Below are 13,150 nucleotides of genomic sequence, written 5' to 3' on the forward strand. Positions count from 1 at the left end.
CATATATATATATATATATATATATATATATATATATATATATATATATATATATATATATATATATATATATATATATATATATATATATATATATATATATATATATATATATGCATATACGTACACATTTACATACATATATATATATATATATATATATATATATATATATATATATATATATATATATATATATATATGTATATATTTATTATACATATGTATATATATATATATACGTACACGTGTGCATATAAACAAGAGAGAGAGAGAGAAAGCGGCGGGTTGAATGGTATAGAAGACCCTGAGATTTTTACTTATGAATGTACATATTTAACTCCATACACATACAGCGTATTTGCATACGTATCCTACTCCAGTGCATATGAAGCTTTCTGATTAAAGCCTCGTGTATACATCGGTGTTTCCGTCCCTTTAAACTGAGTTATGCCTGAATGTCTATATTGTGCCCTTCTGGTTATCATTGTGGCACTCTAATTGTTCCATTTCGAGGGACGCCGCCCAGAGTGATGAAAGCGCCTCAGTCGTTCTCCCTTTCATTGGAAAGTTATGATTACCAGTTGGATTTGCATAAACTCTCTCTCTCTCTATATATATATATATATATATATATATATATATATATATATATATATATATATATATATATATATATATATATATATATATATATATATATATATATGTGATATATGTGTCTGTGTCTGTGTGTGCATGTATGTGTGCATATTTGCATATACGAACAAAAATTATATTAACATGATTATCAGAATATCAGCTGATATTTTTGAAAGGCGTTGCTTCCAATTAATTGTACTCAAAATATTCTGCTCATCACTGAGATTTGTTCATTTTCCCTGCTCTTACAGAATACCGATATATTTAGCAATAGGTTCTTTTATGGATAAACGTGCAGAGAAAGTCTTTCCTTTTAATTATCCAATAATCAAAATAGATGTTTGGGAAAGAAGTTAACTGAGGTAATTTAATTTGGTTCAGCAACCAACATTAATATCAGCGTTATAGGCGACATGTCCTGAGATGAAAATTAACAATTTTTTCTTGGATATGACTTTACTAATTTTTTTTTTTTTTTGCTTATTACTTTTGGAACTGAACGTGATCTTGAATCGCATTTTTATCACTGCAGAATTATTATTACAATACCCAGCGTTGCTTTTTTTGTACCACATATCTCATCGTATATGACTGGAAGAGTCGTACGTAACTTATAATGAAAAATTAAATGCCTTAGTGGAGTGAAGCCTTACCTAACGGAAGCCCAGGCTGCTTATTTACCTTATGATTTCGACTGTCCAAGCACAGACATACGAGGAGACGATTAGCACGGACCACATCGCTGGCACTCCAGTGCTGAGGGTGACGGCCACCGACATGGACTCTGGCAGCAATGCCGAGATCGCCTTCTCCTTGCAAGGCAACCCAGATGACATGAAATACTTCGCCATTGACAGCGACTCTGGAATCATCACTCTCACCAACCCTCTGCAAAAGAGTATGGTGAGTACCTTAGTCAACAGTTTTTGTTCTTGTTTGATTTAGGATGTTTTTAAGGAAGTGTATTTTTCTTTATTCTATTTATCCGGACCTTTATTTATGGGACTTCTAAAAGGTTCAATGTTTCATGAAGAAAAGATGTATGACGAATTCATAAATTTTGCTCAGAAGTCTTTGAAACAGTTTTGATTTCATGTTACCACTTCAACGGAGTCCGAGATGTTGAGGCGTTTCCTATCCGATACCTCCTTCCTGCTACTTGTGCAGCCTTTTTCAGATACTCGTCCTTTCCTAAACATATGAAATAAATGTTCTCCTCTCTAACTTATCACAGGCAAAAAAGTGATGAAATCACAAAATGGGTAGTAAAGCCCAGCCACAAAAGACAGATATGGGGGTCAGGGGATACAAAGGAAGGTTTGGTGCGTAGGGGTTTACTCCGCAACCTGATAAATTATGATGAAAGCGAAAAGTAGGAGTCTTTTCTCAATCAGTACAGAAAGCAAGTGCCATCATAATACGCACAATGCTAACCATACCTGAAGAGATACACACTGGCACTTCTTCAAGAATTACAATTTGAAGATATAGAGCAAATGTATCCACTCAGAGGTGCACGATCATATAAATGCAACTCTTCTTTGTCGGTAACAATTTTTTTTTCTTTTTTCTACTTTGTCGTCGAGAATAATATGGTAAACTCATCCCAATTGTTGTTGTTGATGTTACGGAGGCTAGAGTAATGTTCAACAAAAAGCTGATCTGGGTCAGTGTTGGGCGATACTGGAATCAGGCGCTCTTGCTTAATTTTCCCATCATCAGCGGTGGTTCGTCCAAACCGAAGCCTTTTCAACATGTGTATTATAATGGCACTCGCTTTCTATACTGTTTGAGAAAGACTCCCACTTCTACTTTTCACTTTCATCATAATTTATCAGGTTGCAGAGTAAAGACCTACCCTTTCTAACCCCTGACCTCCACATCTGTCTCCTTTGGCTGGGTTTTACTACCCCTTTTGTGATTTCATCACTTTTTGCCTGTGATTTCAGTCCTTTTTTGCAGAGGCAACGCCCTAGATCGAAAAAATGGGGTAACAAAAGAATGGAACTGTTTAGCTGTTAGATAGTTTTCTTAGACCTATGCGGCTTCTTCGTGATAATGGTCATATATATATATATATATATATATATATATATATATATATATATATATATATATATATATATATATATATATATATATATATATATATATATATATATATATATATATTATTTATTTATGTGTGTGTATGTGAAAACTAGGGTAGTCAAAGATCACGAAAACCAAAACCACACAGGCAACTTCAACGTGTGTGATAATTTTTAATTAAGACTATAGTCTGTTCAACATTCTAAGATCGCTAGGGTGGGGCCAGGAAAAGAATACAGCGTTGCCAGGTCTATTTATCGTTTTAAATCTCAGCCTCGAGGTTAATCCCTTGTTTATGGCTTTACCTGAGGTCTGTCATTTACTGTACTTCGTTTTCTAAAGAAACAACGAGTAGTTTTTGGTTGTTCTTAATGATTTTCCGTTCTTTGTGTGCTTTTTGGAAATAATAATCGTAGTTCTTGTAATAATACCATAATGGTTTTAATGCATTAACACTTAAAATTTGTGTGGGTGGCTCGGCAGGAATGGCTTTTCAAGCCATTTGATTATTGTCCATATTCCATATTAGCATTTATTTATGGTTACATGACTGTATTTTTTCAGTGCCTCTGCAGGTTAAATAAGCTACTTATCATTTAGGAAAAAACAATAAATTACCATTGATTACAGGGCACCCTTGCTGTTTCTTTAATATGAAATATTTTAAAATGGTATAAACAGTTTATTTGGCCTGGGAGTAAACATGTTGGGTGTGGAGAGATTTAATCCGCTTTGGCTGTCCCTTCAAGGGATATCAGTACTGTCCAGTGACTGGCAGTTTGAGGTGAACACCGTTGTTTTTGTTTTAGATCGAGCTGGCCATAAGTGCCCTCGCTGACCACGTGTCAGGGAAACTGAGGTTTGGCAGCTGCGGCCAAAAATTATGCCATGTCTCTTTGTCTTTATGAAGATAAATTAGGCTTGTACTGCAAATATGTGAAGCCTAGTATGTTACGATGTTATCTTTAAACAAATAACATTTCTTTTTTTATATTTCATTTGAACAAGCTCTGACAAGGGAAAACTTTTAATCATAACGAGACGTTTTACACCGCTTCTTCTTGCCCCTGTCTTCGATCTTTGTTAAACAGACTATGAACCACCCATGATCCACCTGCATTTTTTAACAAAAGATCTTCCATACCTACGGTATATGTTAATATCCATAGACATATCTGTACCATACCACCCATCTGTACCAAACCCATACCCATACCACAGGTAAATTAACCCTACAAATAATAGTCTGCAAAAGTCTATGGGCAGCACCAGCCCCTTTTACCTTCCGGTGTGCAAAACAAACTAACAAACATTTCAGAGTTTTAGTATTATATTACTAGATCTTCTGTTTTTTTTATTTACTACATTTTTAAAAAAGGTACATATTCATAGCCATATCTGTACCTTACCAATACCCATACCTATATCCATAACATACCCATACACATACCCAAATACCCATACACATATCTGTACCATACCCATAGTATACCCATGCCCATACCCATATCCATTCCATACCGTACCCATATCCATAATATACCCATACCCATATCCATACCATACCATACCCATATCTGTACCAGACTCATACCCATACCGGTATCCATTCCATACCCTGCAAACCATCATATCTGTATCTTTACAATACCCCATACCCATACCACATAGGTAAATTAACCTATACCCATAACCAATAATAGTCTGCAAATACCTATATCTCGATAACATTCCCATACCCATACCCTGCAGCACCATACCCACAGTTAATAACCCTTATAACAGTCAGCAAAAGAGGGGAGGGGAGGAAAGGGGCAAGGGGGGCATAGGGGAGGGGAGGGAAGAGGGATGGGTATGGGTAGGTATGGTATAGATATGGGTATGGGTACGGGTATGGGTCTGGGTGTGGGCCTTATCTTAGAAATATAGTAACTAAAAAAAGTGACCGAACAGGTCATGGGTGGTTTAGTCTTAATTAAAAATTTTCACACACTTTGAATTTGCCTGTGTGGTTTTGGTTTTATATATACGATCTTTGATATATATATACCCTAGTTTTATATATATATACATACACATATATATATATATGTATATATATATATTTACATTATTATATATATATATATATATATATATATATATATATATATATATATATATATATATATATATATATATATATATATATAGTATAATTATGCAGCAAACGAGCTGAGCTGACCATTATTACGGAGAAGCCACATGGGCCTAAGAAAACTATATCTAAAAGCTAAACAGTTCCATTCCTTTGTTACCACATTTATTCTCGATCTAGGGCGTTGCCTTTGCAAAAAAGGGCTGAAATCACAGGCAAAAAGTGATGAAATCACAAAAGGGGTAGTAAAGCACAGCCACAAGAGACATATAGAGGTCAGGGGATACAAAAGAAAGGGTAGGGCTCTACTCTGCAACCTGATAAATTATGATGAAAGTGAAAAGTAGAAGTAAGAGTTTTTTCTCAGTCAGTATAGAAAGCGATTGCCATTATATTAACATATATTGAAAAGGCTTCGGTTTGGATGAACCACCGCTGATGATGGGAAAATTAAGCAAGAGCGCCTGATTCCAGTATCGCCCAACACTGACCCAGCTCAGCTTTTTGTTGAACATTACTCTAGCCTCCATAACAGCAACAACAACAGTCGGGATGAGTTCACCATATTATTCTCGACGACAAAGTAGAAAAAAAAAATGCTACCCACAAAGAAGAGTTGCATTTATATGATCGTGCACCTCTGAGTGGATACATTTGCTATATGTCTTCAAACTGTAATTCTTGAAGAAGTGCCAGTGCGTATCTCTTCAGGTATGGTTAGCAGTGTATGTATTATGATGGCAGTTGCTTTCTGTACTGATTGAGGAAAGACTCTTTCTTCTACTCTTTGCTTTCATCATAATTTATCAGGTTGCGGGGTAAAGCCCTACGCCCCACCCCTTCCTTTGTATCCCCTGACCTCTTGTGGCTGGGCTTTACAACCCCTTTGTGATTTCATCACTCTTTTGCCTGTGATATAGATAGAGAGATAGATAACTAACAGTAAGTGAGCAGTCCAAAATATGAGCATCAGGAAATTTTAATTTTGGTGGATAATTTGAATGTCCCACTGTACCTTTGAATTTTTTTTTTTTAAACAAACCCCGAAAGGCACCCCTCCAGAATACGAGCTTTCAGAAAAACTAAGTATCACGGTTGTATCTTTTACCGTCATTGCTCTATAGATATGTTAGGTCCCTCACCCACCCACCCCTACCACATCCCCTAAATGCCAAAAATCAATATCTGGATCTCTGGAACGGCTTAACGGATTTTGGTGAAATTTGGCATGATTAGAGACTTTAGTGGAAACCTCTGAAGCCAGAGTTTCATCCAGGTCCGTTGAATATTTCCAGCATTATCAGTGGCCAAAGTCGGGGTTTTTGTGTACTCAGACTTGCTGGGCTTTACTAACTGCCAGCAGCCATGCTAGTTGATCCACCTTCATTCTTTTTACACGACCGAATCTTCTCAAAGCTCTGTGATTCATCCTTCCACCTTTGCTAACCCTTTGACCACTTCTGTGTATAACCACATTATTGACTCTTTCAATTTTTCCCATCCCACATTTTCCAAGTATTCAACTCATCTCTCCATCCTCAGTCTCTTTTCTTCCATTCCTGTTCAACAGGCTGAATTCAGTTCTGTAGTTTGCTGAACATTCGTTTTATAAATCAGCATCCGGACGTCCACCTGGACTTCCAAGCTTTCTCTTAATTTATTTGCCCACATCTTGTTGCCCTCCTTGCTTCAGCTATTCTGTAACTACCCTTTCTTCCATCTTGCCATTAGGCGAAATGCACTCTCAGGTACCCCTGTGAATCCATTACTTCCGTTTTTTCCACATTCCATACAGACCCCTGTAATATATCACGGATGGCTCTTGCTAACGGTTTCAGAACGAAAACTTCATCCACACACACACACACACACACACACACACATTGGAATCATATTGTTCTTCCTCCATCAGTCCTTCTTGTATGCTCAGTAGCAGTTACCACAAGCATTCTCAACATCATTCAGCTTCATCTCTCTTCTATCATCCACATCGCACAGTTACTCTTGCTTACACTATCAACCAAGGAATGTAGGTTTTTTTTCGGGAGTATCCCTCTGGTTGCATCTTTTTATTATGAAATCTTTTCTTACACTTTCCCCTCACAGAAATACTTCTTATTCATTGGAGTCCTTGCTCACCTTCTTCCGCCTTTTTTCACAACACTTTACTCTCTTTTTCTTCTTGGCCACCTTGCAATTGAAAATCCAGAAATCTATTTTCCTCTTCACTAAGCTTCCATTTTCTTTATTTCATTACTCATTGTTTTTATTCACTCATCACACAACCGTAGAGTCACAAACAGTCCTTGCTTGTTATCCCACCACACTCTCCTGAGCCAGCCAGGCCAAAACAGACTCAGTTACTCAGAAGTACTATTGTTTCACTCTCATTTATTTATTTTTTTTTTTTGAACCCTTGTCCATTATTTGCTTTTTCTTGTATGCACAAAGTTATATTTTTTCCCAACATTATTATTATTATTATTATTATTATTATTATTATTATTATTATTATTATTATTATTATTATTATTATTATTATTATTATGTTACGTTATATCTTGTTTATGTGAATCTAAACTGACTTTAAGATTTATAAAAAGTAATGGCAAATCAAACGTTTTCTTTTCCATTCGTTTCAGGCAAATAAACGTATGTTTGACATGCGAGCTCGAGCTGCTGACGAAGGGAATCCCGTATTGTGGTCGACGGCTGACATCCGCATCCAGGTGGTCTCGTCAGATGAGCTACCGCCTACCATTATCAGTCAACAACCGCTCTTCCAGCCATCTTGAAAACACCACCGAAAACACTGATGTCTTGACACTGTGTAAAGGTCAGTATTATGCCTTTGCCAAGGAGGGTATATATATATATATATATATATATATATATATATATATATATATATATATATATATATATATATATATATATATATATATATATATATATATATATATATATATATATATATATATATATATATATATATATATATATATATATATATATATATATATTTTTTTTTTTTTTTTTTTTTTTCTAAACCCAGGGAGGGGACTTACCACAAGGGATGATGCAATGTGACTCGAATTCCTGGATTGGTAGAACAGAGAAGAAGGAAAATAAGCCGGGGACTTTACTAGAAAGGGGAACTTTAGATAAACTCTTAGGATAACTAGAATTACATATATTTTCAATAACACAAATCATAATGTGGGAGTAATTAGGACAGGTAAATGGGTTCCTGTCAGAGCAGTAGATTATGATGAACAAATGATAACTGGGTGCCAGGGATTTCACTTCAAGGGCACCGTGAGTCAATTTGCAGTGGGTTTATGACAGCAGTGAAAGCACAATCGAAGCAGAAGGCTCCACAGCGAGAAAACTCTGCGCTGATGATTGGGGAGGGCTGTTATTAAGGGAATTGGCCCTGAAAATACCGTGGACTGGAAGTCAGCCACGTGGTTTGGGAGATGGCTCTTAGGGAGCGGAGTTCAAAGGGCAGTAGGTGTTAGGTCTGCGTAAAGTGTGTCTCTGATGAGAAACATCGTGTGCTGGTCCTCTTATCCCTTCACCCAGATTAATTTCCCATTCTTGCAGGAGTCATCCATTTTCTTTCGTGCCGCCTTGGCCTCATGGTTTGCTTTGTTGACCACATGCCACCATGCCAGGCCTGCATGGGTGATCTCATGTCAAGCGCTCAACTTTCTCTTTTGGTGTGCTGGTCAGCTGTCCCAGATCAGTGCCTCCTGTTGTGCTAACTCAGAAACTCCCTTAAGTAGTGCCAGGGGCAATCATACAATCGAGGCTTGTCTCCAAGGCAGGCAAAGTGACCGGGAAAGGAGCTTTAATGCAGTCACATGGTCTAGGAAGGGAATGAAAAGACCGCCAAAGGGAAGAATAACAAGAGCTTTGTAGAAGAAGCAAATTCTCTATGACCGACTGTTAATGTCGACAGCGCTATGAAATGATTTTACTTTAATGTCTTTTGAGAATGATGTTCTTGAAAGGTGAGTTGGCCTGGAAAGAGGTGTCTCTCATTGCAACTCCCCAAACAAGTTGACACATCTCACCTCAAATTGGGTGGGAATGTCTACAAGCGAGACAACTTTACTTTAACAACATGTGCTCTGTTTTTTCCTTTGTTTCTCTAATCTGCTTAAAATTAGTATTTCTCCAGTAAAATATAACTGTAAGGCATTTCACTTCAGTGTTAGTGATTATGTTATCACAGAACAGAATTGCTGCTGGGATTAAATGACTTGAAAAATGTGTGTTATGAAGCTGAAGCAGCATAGTTAGCAAAATATTAAGAAAGTATTTCATGAATGTATATCTCATGACTTATTGTAACAACATAAGATTAAGGTTACCAGGTTATTACTAGAGTATTATCTAGATTTAATCGTGCACTTAAATATAGGGTTAACTTTGTAATGCAAAGTCATGAAGGGCTAGTCATAGTCGGGTGTATGGAGAATGGGTTGACTGATGAGTACTGCCTTGAGATGGTCGTATGCCCTCTCACACTCAGGTGTGCAGCGGAAGGGTTGTTTGCCATGAAAGAGGTTAGTTATAGGGGCGGCTGCATCAGATAAGTTGGGAATGAACCATCAGAAGTACTGGACCATCCCGACGAAATGCTGAGCTTCCCTCTTGGTCCTCGGGTATGGCATATCCCAGATGGCACGGATGTTGTCTTCTTCAGGCATCAGTATATCGTTTCCTACTCTGTGACTGAGATATGTGATTTCGGCCACCCTGAACTGCCATTTCTTGAGGTATATAACCAGGTTGCCTTTTTGTATGGTAGCGAGGATTTGGTCAAGGATCTGTAGGTGCTCCTCCCACAATGGGCGTAGGTAATTATGTCGTCTAGATGTACAACGCAGTTTTTTTAATCCTTGCCAGGATCTTATTCATTATTCTCTGTAAACAACTAGATGTATTCCTTAACCTGGAAACAACTAGGTGTATTCCTTAACCAAAGGGCATCACCTTACACTGGCAGAGGCCGGTGGACGTAGTGAAAGCAGTCAGAGGGCGTGACTCCTCGGACAGGGGCACCTGCCAGTATCCCTTTTCTAGGTTGATTTTGCTCAAATAGGGTGCACTGCCCAGGCTGTCTAAGGGGGTATGGTTCTGGTTTGGTTACTTCATTCAACTTCCGAAAGTTGATACATAACCTGTCTCCCCCTCCTTCCTTGGGAACCAAGACTCCTGGGGAGGACCACTCACTGTGGCTGTTCTCGATAAGGCCAATGTCGAGTTGGAGTTGTACTTGGTCCTCGATCCTCTTTTCCTTCCGCAAATTGACTCGGTAGTAGTCTTTGGCGATAGGAGTGACACCTTCTCGCAGGTGTATGGTATGTTCCAGGAAGTCGGTGCATCCTGGGTGACCTGTGGGTGTGCACTTAACAGTCATTGTATATCCTGATGCTGGTGATTCTTGAGTCCCGGGGTACCGGGCTCTAGGTTGAGTAGGGCTTCGGAATTTGTCAAGGGGGCCGGCATAAGTGCTGATTGTGCCCAAAAGGACCCCGGGAGCAGGAAAAGCTTCTCTGGCTTCCGTTTTTCTCTTGGGTTAAGTAGGGCTTTAACAAATTAATGTGTAGCCATTTAGCTTGTGGGGGCCTGTGAACTAAATTTCGAGGGAGCAAATGGCTCCTGTCCAGAGCACCAGGACCTGGTCTCCCATGTTAAAGGAGGCTGCCTCCGTAGCTTGAGTGACCACCCATGCAGCTTGAAGGTTCCGCTGGATGTTGGGCAGGTCCTTCGCCCAGTCTATCTTTGTCAGTTCAGCCCAGGCCTTGTACAGTATGTCTAGGGGGGGACCTGGGTGGAGTGAGTGCAGAGAAGTTCGAAGGGACTGTACCCTAGGGTCTCGAAGGGCACCTGGCAGATAGCAAATAGGGCGTAGCAGAGGTTCTCCTTCCAGGTTGCTCTTCCTTCATGTTATAGTTTGGCTAGAGTAGAGCTGAGGATTTGGTGGGATCTCTCCACTTCCTTCGCTTTCGGGATGGCAAGGAGTGAAGTGGTTATGTTTTATGCCATAGCTGGCCATGCTGTCGCAGAATTCTTTAGATATGAAATGTTGCCCTTGATCACTTTGGATGGTGGTGGGAAACCTGAAACCACAGGAAAATTGTATGAGGGCCTTTATGGCATTCAGGAATAGCTTGTGGATACCTTGTAAATCGGTCTATGATAGTAAGGCAGTGGTTGTGCCCCATCTTGCTCCTGATAGGTCCCTGGGGTGTATAACAATCAATGACGATGTCTGGAAGGGGAACACTGACAGAGGGAATGTTCTTGAGAGGAGCCTTGGGGATGATTTCATTAGGGTTTCCCATGATTGGACAGGTGGAGCACAAGGCTATGAAGGCCTTGACAGCCTTTTGCAGTCCTGGCCAGTAGAATCTTTCTTCGACTGTCTGGATGGTCCAGGTGACACCAAGGTGGCCTCTGATGCCGTTGCATCGCCTTCAATGAATTTAGTTAAAAGTCTTTTCTTCGGCTTACTTCAAATACCTAAAAAAAAAAATAGTGAATTTCCCCAAAAAGGTTTATAGATGCAATTCATGAAACGAAGAAAGATAAAAGTTTGCACATTACTAAAGCCGACAAATCCAATTGCTTTGTTGTAATGAATAAAATTAGCTATGTTGAAAAAATGGAAAACTTATTATCTGATTCTAGTACTTACAAAAAACTCCGGAAACACCCATTAGATGATGTCACAAAAAGTTTAAATCTAAAATAAAAACTATACTAAAGGAATTCGATTCAATAAAAGAAAAAGTGTCAACGATTAGCCCAACCTTACCTTACATGTATGGATTAATCAAAACCCATAAAAGAGATTTTCCTATTCGGTCCATTATCACTTAAACCAGTTCTGTTAGTTATAAACTTTCTAAATATCTAGTTAAGTTACTATCACCTATTCTGGATACTATTTCAAATTCCCATTTACAAAACTCTGTTGATTTCTTTGCTAGACTTTCCCATATTGAATTATCCAGTACTGATAAATTAACCAGTTTTGATGTGACATCCTTATTTACTAAAGTTCCTATTCATGACTTACTTCAATATTTATCACAACATTTGGAATTGTATAATCTGGAATTACCTACCAATGTCATTATTAACTTGATATCTTTTTGTATAAAAAATTGTAAATTCACTGTCAATGGTAATTTTTATGAGCAAAATATAGTATGGCTATGGGGAACACTCTATCACCACTTTTCTCTGATATTTCCATGGAATTCTTTGAGTCTAGAATGATTCCAAGAAATCTATTCTCTAGGGTGTTTTGGGTTAGATATGCAGACGACTGTTTTTGTATTGTAAAAGAAAATGTAAATATTCCTGGTTTCTTGCATACCATTAATAATCTTGTACCATCCATAAAATTCACAACACAATATGAAGAAAATAATTGTATACCATTTTTGGGTGTCTTAGTTATTAGAAATAACACCAATTTTTGTTTTAAAGTATATAGGAAACCCACGAATAATATGTCATATATTCATATTTACTCTAACCATCCTAAATAGGAGATTCATTATGTTACCCTCCATATTTTTTGGAACTTTGTAAAAATAAAGCAAAAAAGCCATATTACAGTCCAACCAGTGTTGATAAAGAACTTAAGAATATTCTCTACCATTTCATCGTAATTTCATTCGTGCAGTGCCCATTTTAAAAACTATTGATATTAACTTAGTATTTAAAGAGAGTAATATTTTGAGAAATAAACTAATTAAGAATAGCCCACACAATTAAAACAATATTGTATACAGTATGCCTTGTAAAGAATGTAATAAGATTTATATTGGTCAGACATCAAAAGGACTAAAAATAAGATGCTCACAACACAAATAACCATTTCAAGAGGCTTAACAAATAATGGCATTGCGGATCATTTGCGTAAAACAGGCCATGTGATTAACTGGGGTAAGTTATCAATAATCTACAAGGCCAACGACCATTGGAAAAGGAATCTGCTTGAGACTGTTCATTGAAGCCACTTCCACTAGGAATGTTAATCTCCACCCTGGATCATCCCTTGATCCTTTGTCCTTGTCTTTTTTGTTTAAAGAACATGCTGCCCAGATTAACAAACTGTAACCTGTGGTTACCATTCTGTTTTTGTATATAAAGCTTGTCAACTTATTTTGTATTCAGTGAACTTGAAAATGTAGAATAGACTATGAAAATACTTGTTCAAAGTCCAGGTTTTCACTCACATTCTTATGTGCG

At 37.7% G+C, this 13,150-nt stretch overlaps 1 protein-coding gene across 1 annotated transcript in view; it reads left to right on the forward strand.

The window, feature by feature from the left end:
- LOC136854445 (DE-cadherin-like) overlaps positions 1-13,150 on the forward strand; it is a 212,880-nt gene that overhangs the window by 27,277 nt on the left and 172,453 nt on the right. Inside the window, 3 exon segments of the mRNA XM_067130738.1 lie at positions 1,351-1,545; positions 7,513-7,661; positions 7,663-7,710. Coding sequence (XP_066986839.1) covers positions 1,351-1,545; positions 7,513-7,661; positions 7,663-7,710 — 392 coding nt within the window.

This window comes from Macrobrachium rosenbergii, chromosome 29 (genome assembly GCF_040412425.1).
Source record: "Macrobrachium rosenbergii isolate ZJJX-2024 chromosome 29, ASM4041242v1, whole genome shotgun sequence".
Classification (NCBI taxonomy): Eukaryota; Metazoa; Arthropoda; class Malacostraca; order Decapoda; family Palaemonidae; genus Macrobrachium; species Macrobrachium rosenbergii.